General features: G+C 36.8%; 1 protein-coding gene across 1 annotated transcript in view; it reads left to right on the top strand.

Moving 5' to 3' along the window:
* The first annotated feature begins 1,142 nt into the window (after window positions 1-1,142).
* Window positions 1,143-17,861, top strand: part of LOC138813715 (vomeronasal type-2 receptor 116-like) — a 28,843-nt gene continuing 12,124 nt past the window's right edge. Inside the window, exon 1 of the mRNA XM_070002098.1 lies at window positions 1,143-1,258. Coding sequence (XP_069858199.1) covers window positions 1,143-1,258 — 116 coding nt within the window. The remainder of the gene's footprint in view (window positions 1,259-17,861) is intronic.

Here is a 17,861-nt window from a genome sequence, read left to right as displayed (position 1 = left end):
CTTTGTTTCCCCTTCCCATCCCTTCCCGTTCCCCCTCTTCCCCCTGCCAAAGTTGTAAAGTTTGTTTTTCAACATAACGACTTACGACTTGTACAGCTCATTGTTGCAATGGGTCCACTTGTATCCATATTTAAATGGTTTGTTTTTGCCCTTCCCCTCCACAAATTATACTAACATCAAATCCAATGATGTCCCTCCCCAACATTGGAATTTTGAAGGGAAATTAATCCAAGAGGTTTTTTTTTTTTTGTAAATTGGGCATTTCAACAATATCCGTGTTGATTCATAGAAATGGGAATTGCTTCCTGTTCTATTCTCTTCTCTGATTCTTTCTTTGTCCTTCTCTGGTTTTCAAGATTGCTAGAGGACTTTGATGCCTTAGGATGAATTTCCCTATGGCATCTTTAGGGGCTGTGGCAGACAGGTGGGTACAGAGGTGTATTTCTTTATCAGTGAGTTTGGTTTGGTTTAAAGCCATCTGCTGGCATCTTTATGTCCTTGAAACTATGAGATATGATTGGCAAAGAGAGGGTGTTTGCCTGGATATAGTGTATGTGAATTGATCCTCTAAGTACAATGCCCTCGTAACTTTAGTTGACCACTCAGAAGCATAAACATTTTCTAGCCATTTCACCATTCACATGACCTGGCATAGTCCCATGCAATCCAGTTGCATCATCTCAAATGACTTTCATGCACATACTTTCTACACACAGACTTTGGACAAACTTTAACCAAGATAACTCCACCTCTAGGGACTCACTATCTATGGTCTTGGATAAAATTACAGCACCTGTGGTGAAGAAGGCAAATCTGCAAACATGTTTTCTAACTCATGTTTTTCTCCTTGATGCAAGGCTACAAATGTAGATCCCTTGGAAATAATCTTACACATTACTTCTGAGGTCTCACAAGGGACTTCGACTAAAAGGGAGCTATAGTGTAGATCTGTCAATAAAAAGACACATGTGCATATGTACATAGATATGAGTATATACATAGCTGAAACTGTGAGCCTCACTTGCATCCACAATTTCTGCTTGGCAGATGCTTCAGGCATGTGCCCTTTCATTTTAATACTCCTCCTTCTCTATGTCCCCATCCCTGTCAGGTCCTTGGCTGGTACTAGTTGCTTTTCTACAATGAAGCATCGAGCACACATGGATGGAGATGTGATGATCACTGGGTTTTTCCCTCTCTACACTTTGGGAATAGATCACAGTAACAGTCATGCTTCCAGGCAAGAAGAGAACAAGATGTAAGTAACTTGATATTTTATTTCAATTACTGTTTTATTCTGAGAATGTTCTATGGGTGACGGAACTCTGGGCGTACACATCAATGATCTCTGTCTCCTCTACACTGACCTCCATCCCTATTGCACCAAGCACAGTTCAGTTTCATTATTTTGTGTTACATTTTCTGTTGATTGATTTTTCTGCCTGCTAACAGGAGAGGGCTCCATTTCCTTCCATGGATCTTCTCCTTTCAGATCTGTAAGTTCTTTGCTTTTCTCCAGCTTGCCTGTATCTCCTCCATTTCATGTGTCACTGTAGAAAATGAAGTGAGGTTATTTTAATCAACCTGAGTCACTGGCATGAGTTGTGTATTAAAAGGCTGCCCCTACATTTCCTTACCACGAGGCCAATAGAAACACCTATATTTTGAGAATGTTAATAAAATTGCTTATAATGGCTCATGCCTGTAATCCTAACTACACATGGGGCTATAATATCTGAGAATGGAGGTTTGAAGCCAGACCAGGAAGGAAAACTTGTGATAATTTTATCTCTAAGCTGTAAATGAGGTAACCAGGTACTAGCTCTGCCAAAAAGCACAATAACAATGCCCAGGCACTGATTTCATGCCTTAGAACACACACACACACACACACACACACACACACACACACACACATGCACGCACACACACACACAAGTTCATGTGCATGCACACATTCACACACTCACATATTCTTAGTGTACACAAGTAGTTGCTATTCCAAACTATGCTTTGTGGTATTGTTACATGTCTGATATGCTCCATGACCCAGGTGTTACCAGGCAGCTCAGCATTATGAAATATTCCTTGTGGGAGAATTTTGTGTTCCCAAAATGAATTCTTTATTTGTGCATATGCATATTCTTAAAAATTTTTGTCTGTAACTCAAAATCTCACTAATAAGTGGTATACTAAAAGAAAGAGAGAAGAATAGAAAAATGGCTGCATAGACCTTCAAGAAATTCTAGAAACCTATCTGATCCTTTTTTATATTTTTTATTGTAAAAATAGTTTACAGAGGGTTTAGAGTTACATGAGTAAGGTAATGAGTACATATCTTATGGAGCATTATTACCTCCTCCCTTGTTTTCCCCCTCCACACCTCCCCAAATCCTCCCCAGCACCCCCCCCCGCCCAAGTTGTAAATCTTGTTTTCTACATAGTTTGTACATCTCATTATTACAATGGGTCAACCTGTATCCTTGTTTCAGCATTTTGTTATTTCCCATCCCCTCCCCAAATTAGAAAAATGTATGTGTTGCAAAAAATGTCATTATCTTTATCATCCGCACTGCTTTTTAAGTACTGGTATAGCCAGAGGCAGCTGCCCACAATTAAGAGCAGAGATCCCAGGATAGGAATTACTCTCTTCTGTGCTATAGAGGATACGGGGTTTCATTTTATATGTCATTGATATGTCTATAATTCTTGTTGGTCCTGGGATATTAGGGCCTGCGTGCTCTCCTTGAACATTTTTTTTTAAAAAATTGTGTTTTTTTATTGTAAAAATGTTGTACAGAACGATTACAGTTATATGGGCAAGGTAATGGGTACATTTCCTATTGAGCATTGTTGCCTCCACACTTTTTGCTGAAGGCTAGTGTTCTAGGATTTGAACCACAGCTCTACTTCTGGCAATTTTTGGTAGTTAAATGGAGATAAGAGACTCACAGACATCCCTGCCCAGGCTGCCTTGAAAACATGATCCTCAGGTCTCAGCCTTATGAGTAGTGAAGAATAAAGGCATGAAGCATTAATGTCTGGCTTAGCTTATTCAACACTATTTACCCATGTTCTGCTGAGCTTCATTGTTTTAATTTTCCAAAATACATTTAAGTACTTTTGTTAAGGTACTCTCATAGACACATTGAGTAGTATGGTTTCAAGCCAATGGATGTTTCTTGACTAACCCCAGATACAAAGAAAAGTCTGGTCTGGGTTAGTAAAAGTTTATATATCCTGTTGACTACAGGTAGAGATATTTATTGACTAAGGTTTTCCTGTAGACAAATAGAGTACTGCAGTTAGACATCAGTAGATGAGAGATTTGATTCATGTCTATGCTCACTGAGGTTCGCTGATGTTTCCCAATTTTGATGCAATATGGTGTTTGTGCCAAGTATCTGGTCTAGGTTGTAGTTCCACACTGCATCCCACACACTTTGATTATATTCACTCACTTATGTGTAAGTATTTTCATATCGTGTCACACATTTTTCCTCCCATATCTCTAATTCTTCTACTCATTTTCACTTATCTGAGATAGCTAAGAATAAGCCATTAGTTATTGGCTTACTTTGGACTGTTGCATGCATTTTTATCTCAAAGGTGATACTCTACCACTTGAGCTATACCTCCATTTCAAGCTTTCTGTTGGTTGGCTGGAGATAAAATATGCCATGGACTTTTCTGTGATAGCTTGCTTTGATTCAGGATCCTTAGCTGTCAGCTTCTTTCTTAGCTAAGATTGCAGCTATAAGCTACCAGTAGAGGTAGTTTTAACCTTGAAGAATCTCCAAACTTTAATTTTTATATGCCATTATCAAAACTTCAATTTTTTCTGGGTTAATGAATAGTTAATGGGTGTCCTGATTGCCCAAATGATTGAATACCATTCCTCTGTTATTTTCTAAGTTTTGTTCCATGAGTGGATTTTTTTCTATTCTAATACATACTTTTTAGAATTGTTTTCCACTATGCTATTCTTCCTCTGTGAGATGTGTAACTAGCAATATTTTTAACTATTCATTTGCCTATCCCACCATTTCTTTCATTGTACTGAAGTTTTTCATTTGGATGCAAGCACAGTTACTTTACATTTCCAGTGTTTGGGGTGGAAGTTATGGCCTTGTAAGTGAGACAAAGGATTCTTCCATTTAATCAAACCCAGAGAAGAATTATTCATTATCTTTTATGATCTATTGACTTTTGTTATGTTATCTCTGTGTTTATATTTCTCCTCATTTTCACTATCATTTGCAAAGTTTAATTCTCTATTATGAACTAATCATTTTTTTTGTCGGTCCTATGGCCTGAACTCTGGGCCTGGGTGCTGTCCCTCAGTTCTTCAGCTCAAGGCTAGTGCCCCTACCACTTAAGCCACAGCACCACTTCTGGCTTTTTCTGCTTATGTTGTGCTGAGGAATCAAACCTAGGGCCTCATGCATGCTAGGCAAGCACTGTAACCACTGAGCTACCTTCCTAGTCCCAAACTAATCAATTTTGGGATTAAAAAATGTATGGTCTACATTAAGTGTTTCACACATGAATGCTCAATTTCACAATGCCAACTTTTTTACGTGTGTCATGTTTAGGCATGTATTATTTGACACTTTCTCCAAGAATCAGATATCTATTGATTGCAATTACTTTTTGGTCATCTATTTCCTTGATCCATGTGTCTGTTTTTATCAGAATGTTTTCTGCTCTAATGGCTCTTTAGTATAAGTAAAAACCAGTGTAGGGATGTTTTCGAGTTGTTTTTGTGTCTTAAGATAGCCTTGACTAATGGAGGGTTTCCTTTTCATAAAATTCAGTTTTGCCTTTTTTTTATTTTTGTGAAGGAAGTAATAGGAATTTTCATTAATTTTTACTAGTCCCAGAATATGTATGTATATATATATATATATATGTATGTGTATATATATATATATATATTATTGTCAAGGTGATGTACATAGGGGTTTTAGTTACATAAATAAGGGAATGCACACATTTCTTGTCAACCTTGTTGCCCCTTCCCTCAATTTTCTCCTATTTTTCCCTTTCCCCACCCCTCCCCAGCTGTACCAATCATTTCCAACATTGTCTCATGTACACTGCTGTTGCATTTTTTCTCTCCCAGCAATTATTATATAGACTGTGCTGAATCTTCTGTACATGGTTTTGCACTAGTACAGGTATTTTCACCATACTGACTTTGGCATCCAGAATAATGGGAGGTATGCATTGATATGTGGAATTTTGTTGCTTTACTTCAGTTTTATCACCCTATTGTTCTTGTAGAACCTCCTTTTGGCTTTATTGTTTCTATTTTGTTTTTAGTCTCTAATTCTTTTTCTTCTACTTGATTATTTGATTCCTTCTACTCATTTTGGGTTTATTTTTCTAGTTCCTTGAGATGCAGCATATGTTCTTTACTACAGCATCTCTACTCCTGATTTCAGCAAAGTTTGTTACAATTTCATTTCACTGCTCTTTTTCCATATATATAGATTCTGGTATTGCTTTCATTTTTATTTGTTCCAAAGATTAGTAAACTTCTGGAAATTTGCCTTGAAAAACAAATCATTTAATCATGTATTAATCACTTAATTAAATTTAATGCTGTCAGTTAAATTAAATGCTTTATTTTTGATTGAGAGATAATTCATTTCATTTTGATATTATAGGCATATTTTCAGTGTTTTCCTTGTTAATTTCTAGCCTTACCACAGTGTAGTTTGCAGGTGTGTTCATTGTACTTTCCATACTTTTAAAATCTGGTTGTTTTTTTGCCCTATCCCACGATTTCTCCTGGAGAACACTCAATATGTTGATGAGAGATGGATTATTCAGACATTGGGTGAAATGTTCTATAGGTGTATGTGAGGCTCATCTCATCAAGGGTGAATTTAATTCTGATACATCCTTGTTGACTTGGTCTTGAGGGTCTCTCCAGGAAATCTAGAGGAATTATTGTATTGAGCAGTATTTCAAAAGTCTCCCTACATAGAGTTAAGGGTTTTGATCTTGTGTTAGCATACATTTACAATTGTTATGCCATCTTGTTGATCTGATTGCTTCATCACTGCATTACAAACACTGCACTTTTAATTGCTTTGATTAAGCTTTATATGATGTGATAGGTTATGGATACTGTTGCTTTCTTTCCCTTTGATTTTCTTGGACTGTTCTATTCATGCCTTTTGTTCCTGTTCATGTATTTTTATTGCTCTTGTAAAGATGATGTACAGAGAGGTTACAGTTACATGCGCAAGATGAAGTGAATATTTCTTTTCCAATAATGTCACCTCTTCCCTCGCTGTATTTCCTTCCTAGCCTTACCAACTAGGTCTATAGTTTATTTTCAACATAGTGTCTAGTGAGTAGCACTGCTGCATTTGTTCACTCTTTATTCTACCTTTTCTGTGACTCCATACTCACAAATATAGCAACAAAGAAAACAACCCTCTTGTTCCCATTTCTTGGAGTTCTTTTTAACAAATATTATTTTATATGATCATATGCATCATATTACATCTTTGTGTTATGTTCCTCTCCTGAGTATGTTCTCCTTTGTTCTCACCGTGTAGAATGTCTAGAGACCTGTATAATTTATGATATACAAGGATTTTGTTGAGGTTTTGGATCCAGTTACAATTGATGTTGTTGAAAGGTGATGTATAAATATCTAGTTTAAATTTTCGGCACATGGATGTTCACTTTTGCCAGCATCATTCTTTCAGCCTATATTTTTGGCTCCTTTATCAAATATTAGATGGCTGTAGGTCTTTGTGTTCATTTCAAAGTGTTCAGTTCTTTTTTCCTGTACCATGTTGTTTTTATAACTATGGCTCTCTAATAGTGCTTGAAGTTCAGTATTGTTATTTGTACAACACTGTTCTGACCACTAAAAATTACTTGGCTTTCACAGTTTTTACTTTCACAGTCCTTTCTTGTTCTCGATGAGTTTCTTGATTGGTTTCTCTATCTCTTTGAATAATTTTGTTGGGATTTTAATGGATATTGCATTGAATTTTTAGTTGCTTTGGGCAGTCTTTCCATTTTCACAACGCTAATATTTCCAGCCCAGGAACACAGAATATTTTTCTATCTTCTTAAGTCCTCCTTGCTTTCCTTTTTCAAATTATTGGAGTTTTCACTACAGTGGTCTTTTACCTATTGGTTAATTCCCAGGTATTTTATATTTTTGGTTGCAAATGGGGTTGCTTTTCTAATTTCAGCCTTGATTTTCTGTCAGTGGCATAAAGAAAAACAATTAATTTATGAGGGTTGATTTTGTCAAAGTTCAGGATCAATTTTAGTAGCTACAGAAGAGGAAATTTTGGGATCGCTTAAGTACATGATCATGTCATTTGTAAAAAAGGATGATTTTACTCTCCCTTCCCTATTTGTTTCACCTAAATGCTTTTTCCCTGCATATTTCTCTTGCAAGGAATTCCAATATTATATTGAAGAGGAATGGAGAGAGTGGATATCCTAGTTTTGTTTCTGAATTTAGGGGAAACATCTTTAGTTGTTCATTGGCTGTAGAATTCCATATACAGTTTTTACTGAGGAATGTTCCAAAGATTCCTAGCTTCTCCAGACCTTTGATCATAAAGGTGTATGGACATCGTCAAAGGTTTTTCTCCGTATCAATTGAGTAATTCATGTGGATTTTGGCCTTGCTTCTGCTGATGTGATAGTATGTTAATTGACATAGCTATGTTAAACCATATTTGCATCCCTGATATGAATCCCCTTTGATCATAATGTATGATTTTCTGGATCAGTTGTTGGATTCTGTTTGCCAGTATTTTGTTGAGAGTTATTGCTTCAATGTTCATTGAGGAGAAAACAGATTTGTCTTTTCTCTGTGTGGCCTTCTCTTGTTTGGAGATGAGTGTAATGCTGGCTTCATAGAATGAGTAGTGTTCCCTCCCTTTCTATTTCATTGAAAACTTTGAGTTGCACTGATGAAAATTTTCCTTTAAAGATCTTTTAGAATTTGGCTGTAAAGCCATCAGGTGCTTGGCATTTCTGGGGAGGGATGTCTGTTATTGCCAATGCAATTTCATTGCTTGTGAAGGGCCTATTTTTTAATTATGGGTTTTTGAATTTATTTATTATTTCTAATTTTTATTTTAGAGTTGATATACAGTGGGGTTACAATTACTTGAGTTGGATAATAAGTAATGAGTACAATTCTTTTTTAATCATATCTGTTCTTTATCACTCTCTCCCTGTCTTTCCCTCATATCCTCACCCATACCATATCCAGTTCATTTTCTACAGTGTCTAGTGAATATCACTGTTGAGTTTGTTCACAGTTCCACCTATCATGTGTTCTCCCCTACCCTCCCAAATACAGACTAACAAACTGAAAGAGGTAAAGAGGACAAAGACAGCAACAATTGCAAATAAAAATAACCTTTGTTTCCTTTTCTTGGAGTTCACTTCATAGAATACTATTTTAAATAGTCATCTTTACATACCCATTGAGCCTTTTCTCACCACTCCTCTGCATATCCTCCTTTTGTCTCTGTATGTTAATATCTAGGGTCCTATCTAAATTATCATGTCCCATAGTCTGTGTGGAAATACATATAATATTTACTTGTTGTAGTCAGTCTGTTTGCTTATAGATTTATAGGGACATTCAGTTACCACAAAGAAGGAAACAATGCAGCTTATATTTCTTACTTTGCATAATAAAAATTTTCCAAGGTTTTTCATTTCCTTAAAAAAGTTAAAGTATCATTCTTCCTGAAAGATAAGTATATTACCATTGTGTGTGTGTATGTGTGTGTGTGTGTGTGTGTGTGTGTGTGTGTGTGTGTGTGTGTGTGTACATAGATACATACCATATTTTCTTGTTTTCTTGTTCATTTATCCACCGAGAGATAACTGGGATGACTACCTCCTTGACTTGCTAAACAATGCTGTCATAAACATGTTTTTTTCTTGGGGCTTTAGTGTGGACTTGTTTATGATCCATTGAATAAATGCCAACAAATGGAATTGCTGGGTCATATGGAAGCTTTATAGTTAGTCTTTTAAGGAACTTCCATACTGCTTTCCAGAGTGATTGAACAATATTACATTCCCACCAAAAGTATAATTGAGTTCCCCTGGGGCCACATCCCTGCCAGAATTTGTTATTGTTAGTTTTCCTGATAATGGCCACTGTAACTGGACTAGTTAGAATCCTAATGTAATTTTGAATTGCATTTTTCTTTTTAAATATTATTTTATTGTAAAAGTGATGCAAAGAAGGGATACAGGTATATATATATAAGGTAATGAGTACATTTCCTTTTGAACAGTCATACCCTACCCCTGGTTTCCCCACTTTCCCTCCCCCAACATCCCTTCTCCCCAAGTTGAAAGTTCTATTTCTAACATAGTGTCTAATGAGTATTGCTGTTGCAATAGTTTACTCGGACCCTGTTTTTCTCTGATTCCCATTCCCTTCACAATCAGATGAACTTATATATAAGAAAAAGGGTACCAAAATCAGTAACTGTGACCACAAAAGAAAGAAAAAGGCAATGTTTCCTGAGGTATTGAACACACTTCATCATCTATCGATTGACCATTTTTTCTTTCTCTGAGAAGTCTCTCTTTAAGGTCTTTGGCCTTTTTATGGTTGGGTTGTTGAGTTTTGGAGTTTTGTTTTGTGGTGTGAATTTTTAACTATAGGTATATGTTAGATATAAACTCTTTGGTGAATAGCTAGTCAATGTTTTCTCCCATTCTGTGGTCTGTTCATATATCTTCCTAGCTATGTCCCTTACCATTCAGAATCTCTTCAATTTAATACAGTCCCAATTTTTCCAGTCTTTCTTTGATTGGTTGTGATTCTGGATCTTTGTTTAGAATGTTTTACCCTGTGTGTAGAAGGCTTAGGTGTTATCTGAGTGCTTCCTGTAGTATTTTCACAGTATTTAGCCTTAATTGAGGCCTTTGATCCATTTAGTGTTGATACTAGCTCAATGTGATATATAGGTATATAGCTTCTGTTTTCAGCATATACATAGCCAATTTTGCCAGCACTGTTTGTGTAAGAGTCTATCTTTCTTGGAAACTGTGTTTTTGATTCCCTTACCAAATATTAGGTGATTATATGTTAGTGAGATTGTTTCTGTGTCTTCTATTCTGTTTGATTGGGCTTCAGGCTTATTCTTGTACCAGTACAAAGAAGTTTTTATTACTATGGCTTTGTAATAAAGATCTTTATTATTCCATATAAATGTTTGATTTCTCTATTCCTTTGAAGAAAGTTACTGGAATTTTTATTTGTATTGCAGTGAATTTGTATATTGCTCTGGGAAGAATTGCCATTTTCATGATAATGCTTTTTTATTGTAAAAATGTTGTACAGATGGGTTACAATTGCATCAGTAGGGTAATGAGCACATTTCATAGAGAGCATTGTTACCTCCTCGTTTATTTTCCCCCTATCATCACTTTGCTCCCCGCCCCCCCAACTCATCCTGCTCCTCCACCCTGACATTGTAATGTTCATTCTCAATATAGTGTCCTGTACATCTCGTTATCACAATGAATCAGTCTGCATCCCCATTTAAGCATGCCGCAATATCCCTTCCATTCCCCAAATAACAAAAATGTACATACAAAGTGTAGAACACTGGCTCAAATCCAGTGAAAACTAGGAGCAAAACCATGGGATGATTTTCCCTTTCCTTAAGTCAGTTCCAATGTCTTTATAAGAGTTTTTATATCCCACTCATGATAATCAGGGGACAGAACAGAACATGAATAATCCAGAGGAGAGATCCCAAATAGCTCTACAAACACTGCTGGCAAACATGGTAAATGAAAAGATTGAAAACATACAAAGGACTCTGTATAAGCATGATAGGGAGAGAGAGGAGGCACATCAAAGGCTAATACAGGAAAAGACTGAAAACATAATAAGGACTCTATATTACTGTGATAGGGGGAGAGAGGAGGCAAACCAAAGGTTAACAGAGGAACATCATGAGTGTGAGGAAGCTACTCAAAAACTGATACAGGAAATACATGAGCATCTTGAGATCACTCAAAGAGAAAGGCAGGAATGGCATGAGCAGGCTGAGAACACTCAAAGAGAACTACAGGAATGGCGTGAAAGTGAGGAAGCTAAGCAAAGAGTAATACAGGAATTGAGAGAGCAAGATGACAACACACAAAGATCACTAAAGGCATTCATGGAATCCATTAACAAAGAGCTGAAGGAAGTCAGGGAGACCTCAAAGGGAATGCTGAATAGACCCGGACAGAACGAATGGTAACCATAACCAACCAACTAAGTGATTTGAGAATAAACACTGAACACCAAATTAAGGAAGTAATTAAGTTCATACAAGATCTAAAACAAAGCTTCAATAAAGAATTTGAAGCCATCAAAGCTGACCAATTAGAAGGAAAAGAAATAAAAAACAAAGTAGAAAGTCTTGACTGCAGGTTAGACCATGCAGAAGATGGAATCTCGGGGAGTGAAGACAACCTAGATATTATAGAGAAAGAACATCCAAGACAAGTCCAAGAAATATGATAGATCTATTCAACACTTGGAAGACACCACCAGAAGGCTTAATCTGAGGATAATGGGTGTAGAGGAGCACCTAGAAACAGAAGTTAATGGTCTAGGAAATTTGTTTAACAGGATCCTAGCAGAGAACTTCCCAAACATGCAAAAAGATAGGCCTATTTAGATACAAGAAGCTTTTAGAACTCCAAATAGACCAGACCAGAATAGGACATCCCACAGTCACATTATAATCCACAGAGTATCAATTTAGACCAAGGAAAAGATGCTTAAAGCTGTCAAGGAGAAAAGATTAATCACCTATAAAGGGAAACCAATTAGAATCACCTCAGATTTCTCAGCAGAGACAATCAAAGCAAGAGCCTGGAATGATGCCCTAAAGACAAACAATTATCAACCAAGAATACTGTACCCAGCTAAACACTCCTTCATAACTGAGGCCAAATAAAAACCTTCCGTAGGAAATAAAAATTCAAACCAGCCCTACTAAAGATTCTTAAAAATGTCCTACACATAGAAAACCAACAAGACCACAATAAATGCCAAGAAACCACACCCAAACTGAGAATCCAAGAAACATAGGAAGAACCCAGTAGTTGCAGCCCCCAAGAAGGTGATTTTAATGGCAGGAACTCCCAAATACCTCTCAGTCCTTTCCCTCAACATTAAGGTACTTAACTCTTTTAAGTGACATAGACTTTCTAGTTGGATTAAAAAACAAGATCCTTCTATCTGCTGCCTTCAAGAGTCACATCTTTCCCATAAAAGCAAACACATTTTCAATGTGAAAGGCTGGAACAAAATTTACCAAGTAAACGGCCCAATAAACAGGGAGGAGTTGCAATCCTAATATCAGATAAAATAGACTTCAAATTAAAATTCGTGAGAAAAGATAACTAATTAAATATCTTCCCTTCAGGAGAATATTACAATTCTAAATATCTATTCGCCAAACAACTGAGCACCCAAATTTATCCAAGAAACACTACTTTCCCTCAAATCCCACATAGATCCAAAGACATTAATTGTTGGGGATGTTAACACACCACTTTCCCAACTAGATAGATCAACTCGGCAAAAACACAACAGAGAATCCGCAGATCTAAACAACTGCATTGATCAACTAGATTTAACAGACATCAACCGAATATTTCACCCAGTAGCATAAGAATACACGTATTTCTCAGCAGCACATGGAACATTTTCCAAAATAGACCACATTTTAGGCCACAAAGCAAACTTGTCCAAATTCAAAAACATTGAACTTATACCTTGCATTCTCTCAGACCACAAGGGAAAAAAATTAGAACTAAACACCAAAAGCCACCAAAGAAAGTCCGATAAACTATAGAAAGAATCAACAAAACAAAGAGTTGGTTCTTTGAAAAAATTAACAAAATTGACAGACCCTTAGCAAATCTTATCAGAAAAAGAAGAGAACACACCCAAATTAATAAACTCAGAGATGAGAATGGAAACATCACCACGGAAACAACTAAGATTCAGAACATTATAATGGAATACTTCTCAAAACTTTATGCTAATAAGTTTGAGAACTTGACAGAAATGGAACTTTTCCTAGCAAATATTGACATGCCAAAACTAAATCAAGATGAGTTAAACCAGCTTAACAGGCCCATATCAAGCATTGAAATACAAACAGCAATAAGAGACCTCCCAGCTAAGAAAAGTCCAGGACCAGATGGCTTTACAGTGGAATTTTACAAGGCCTTCAAAGCAGAGCTCACACCAATACTCCTCCAACTCTTCAATGAAATTGAAAGAGAAAGCTCACTACCGAACACATTCTATGAATCCATCATAACCCTCATCCCAAAACCAGGCAGGGACTCATCAAAGAAAGAGAACTATAGACCCATTTCTTTGATGAACATTGATGCAAAACTTCTCAACAAAATTTTGGCCAATCACCTTCAACAATTCATTCAAAAAATCATACACCACGATCGAACAGGATTCATTTCAGGGATGCAAAGCTGGTTCAATGTACGCAAATCAATTAATATTATTCATCACATCAACAAGAGCAAGAATAAAAACCACATGGTTATCTCAGTAGATGCAGACAAAGCATTCGACAAGATCCAACACCGCTTTATGATGAAGGTTTTGGAAAAATTAGGAATCCATGGAACATTCCTCAATACAATAAAGGCTGTATATGACAAACCTACAGCCAGCATTATACTCAATGGTGAAAAACTAAAGCCATTTCCTCTTAACTCAGGAACAAGACAAGGATGCCCACTCTCTCCACTTCTCTTCAATCTAGTATTAGAATGCCTAGCTACAGCAATAAGACAAGATGCAGACATAAAGGGGATCCAAATAGGGAAAGAAGAAATAAAACTCTCCCTCTTTGCAGATGACATGATCTTGTATTTAAAGAATCCCATAGACTCCACTCCCAAATTACTCAAGCTGATTCAAAATTTTGGCAAAGTAGCAGGTTATAAAATTAACCCGCAAAAATCAATGGCTTTTCTGTATGCCAACAATGAGAAAAGTGTGGCTGAAATTAGGAAAGCAACTCCATTTGTAATAGCCCCACAAAAAATAAAATACCTAGGAATTAACTTAAGTAAAGAAGTGAAGGACATCTATGATGAAAACTTTAAAATCTTGAAAAAGGAAATCAACATAGAACTTAAAAAAATGGCAAAACCTCCCATACTCCTGGATTGGAAAGATTAACATCGTGAAAATGGCAATACTTCCCAAGGCTATCTACAAATTCAACGTGATACCTATCAAAATTCCACCCTCATTCTTCAAGGAAATAGAGGAGGCAATCCAAAAATTCATATGGAACAATAAAAGACCCCGAATAGCAAAAACGCTCCTCAATGGAAAGAACACTGCTGGAGGAATATCAATACCAAATTTCAAACTCTACTATAAAGCCATAGTAATCAAAACAGCTCGGTATTGGCATAAGAATAGACCTCAGGACCAATGGAATAGAATTGAAAACCCAGAAATGAACCTACAGACCTATAGCCATCTAATCTTCGATAAGGAAGCTAAAACAATAGAATGGAAGAAAGACAGCCTCTTCAGTAAATGGTGCTGGCAAAATTGGTTAACTACTTGTAGAAAACTAAAGCTAGATCCTTATATATCACCCTGCACCAGAATCAACTCCAAATGGATCAAAGACCTTGAACTCAAAGCAGACACTCTGAAAACATTACAGGATGGAATAGGAGAAACCCTAGGTCTCCTTGGCTCAGGCCAAAATTTTCTGAATAGAGACCCGGAAGCACAACAAATCAAAGAAAGGTTGGACAAATGGGATTGCATAAGATTGCAGAGCTTCTGCAGGGCAAATGACATAGCTAGCAAGATCAATAGAAAGCCCACCGATTGGGAGAAGATCTTTACTAGCCATACAATGGACAAGGGTCTCATATCTAAAATATACTTGGAACTCAAAAAATTAAACCACCCAACAACAAATCCTCAAAGAAACAACTGCCCAATAAATAAGTGGGCGAAAGACTTAAAGAGAAGCTTCTCTGAAGAAGAAAGAAGGATGGCCAATAGACACATGAAGAAATGTTCAACATCCCTAGCCATAAAAGAAATGCAAATCAAAACAACATTGAGATATCACCTCACTCCAGTTAGAACAGCAAAAATGAAGAACTCTAACAACAACAGATGCTGGAGGGGATGTGGACAGAAAGGAACCTTACTTCATTGTTGGTGGGAATGTAAACTTGTTCAACCACTTTGGAAAGCAGTATGGAGGTTCCTCAAAAGACTCCAGATAGATCTCCCCTATGATCCAGCAATCCCACTTTTGGGCATTTACCCAAATGTATACAAACAAGACCACACTAAAGCTACCAGCACAACTATGTTTATTGCAGCATTATTTACCATAGCTAAGATATGGAACCAACCCAGATGCCCCTCAGTAGATGAATGGATCAAGAAAATGTGGTATATATACACAATGGAATTCTATGCCTCCATCAGAAAGAATGACATTTCCCCATTTGTTAGGAAATGGAAAGGCTTGGAAAAAATTATATTAAGTGAAGTAAGCCAGGCCCAAAGAAGCATAGGTCCCATGGTTTCCCTTATTTGCAATATCTAGTATAGGTATGAGTCAAGCGGAAAAGGTCAGATAATGTGATGTTAGGAAAATGAACCCTTAAATATGTATTTTAATGTTTTCGTTTCTTTCATGCATGTGTTTCTAACGCATTTATACGATTATTTCTTTGTTGCTTTGTATGTCCCTCCCCCACAGTGTAACCCCCGCTTTCACTATATTTGATGTCAGTATAACATGTGGAGGAGATGGGGACAAACAAGTCTTTTAAGGATTCAGGTGGACCTGTTGCAACAATGAGAAGTACAAAATGTCATGTGAAAACCAGCTTTACAATGTCGGTGTGGGGGGGGAGGGGGGTATAATTGGGTGGGGGGAGGGGAGAGGCTGGGAAGGGAGATGAAGGGTAAACAAAGGAGGAGGCTGCAATGCTTGGTAAGAAATGTATGCATTATCCTGCCCATGCAATTGTAGCCCCTCTGTACAGTATGTTCTCAAATAAAATAAAATAAAATTTAAAAAATTAAAAAAAAAAGAAATGCTCAACATCCCTAGCCATCAAAGAAATGCAAATCAAAACAATATTGAGATATCACCTCACCCCAGTTAGAACGGCAAAAATCAAGTACTCTAATAACAACAGATGTTTGAGGGGATGTGGACAGAAAGGAACCTTACTTCATTGTTGGTGGGAATGTAAACTTGTTCAACTACTTTGGAAAGCAGTATGAAGGTTCCTCAAAAGACTCCACATAGAACTCCCCAATAACCTAGCAATCCCACTCTTGGGCATTTACCCAAATGTTTACAAACAAGACCACACTAAAGCTACCAGCACAACTATGTTTATTGCAGCATTATTTACCATAGCTAATATATGGAACCAACGCAGATGCCCCTCAGTAGATGAATGGATCAAGAAAATGTGGTATATATACACAATGGAACTCTATGCCTCCATCAGAAAGAATGACATTGCCCCATTTGTTAGGAAATGGAAAAACTTGGAAAAAATTATATTAAGTGAAGTAAGCCAGGCCCAAAGAAACATAGGTCCCATGGTTTCCCTTATTTGTAATATCTAGTATAAGTATGAGTCAAGAGGAAAAGGTCAGATAATGTGATGTCAGGAAAATGAACCCTTAGATGTGTATTTTAATGTTTTTTCTTTCATGCATGTGTTTCTAACGCATTTATAAGATTATCTCTTTGTTGCTTTGTATGTCCCTCCCCCACAGTATAACCCCTGCTTTCACTATATTTGATGTCAGTGTAACTTGTGGAGGAGATGGGGAAAAACAAGTCGTTTAAGGATACAGGTGGACCTGTTGCAACAATGAGAAGTACAAGTTGTCATGGCGAAAACGAGCTTTACAATGTCGGTGCGGGGGTGGGGGGGGAAGGGGGGGAAGGAGAAGGATTGGGATTGGGGGGGAGGGGAAGGATGGGAAGGGATGTGAAGGGTAAACAAAGGAGGAGGCTGCAATGCTTGGTAAGAAATGTACACATTATCCTGCCCATGTAATTGTAACTCCTCTGTACAGTATATTCACAGATAAAATAAAATTAAATAAAAAAAAAAGAACGTCCTTTAACACATGGAGGCTGAACAACACACTGCTGAATCATGAGTGCGTCATGGAAGAGATTAGAAAGGAAATTCAATTGTTCATGATATTCAAAAAAAATGAACACACAAATTACCAGCTCCTCTGGGACACAGCAAATCCAGTACTCAGAGACAAGTTTATAGCTCTGAGTTCCTACATCAACAAATTGGAGAGATCTGAAACCAATAATTTAATGAGACATCTGAACCTCCTTGAAAAAGAGCAGCACGATAAACCCCAATCCAGTAGACTGAAAGAAATAATTAAAATTAAATCAGAATTAAATGAATTAAAATCCCAAAACACTATAGAAAGATTCAACAAAACAAAGAGTTAGTTCTTAAAAAAAATTAACAAAATTGACAGACCCTTAGCAAGTCTCATCAGAAAAAGAAGAGAACACACCCAAATTAATAAACTCAGAGATGAGAATGGAAACATCACCACAGAAACAAGTAAGATTCAGAACATTATAAGGGAATACTTCTCAAAACTTCATGCTAATAAGTTTGAGAACATGGTAGAAATGGACCTTTTCCTAGAAAATATTGACATGCCAAAACTAAACCAAGATGAGTTAAACCAGCTTAACAGGCCCATATCAAGCATTGAAATAGAAACAGCAATA

This window comes from Dipodomys merriami, unplaced genomic scaffold, assembly GCF_024711535.1.
Source record: "Dipodomys merriami isolate MVZ:Mamm:240054 unplaced genomic scaffold, mDipMer1.0.p SCAF_6, whole genome shotgun sequence".
Classification (NCBI taxonomy): Eukaryota; Metazoa; Chordata; class Mammalia; order Rodentia; family Heteromyidae; genus Dipodomys; species Dipodomys merriami.
Note: the sequence above shows the minus strand (reverse complement) of the source record. Positions and strands in the feature narration are given on the sequence as shown.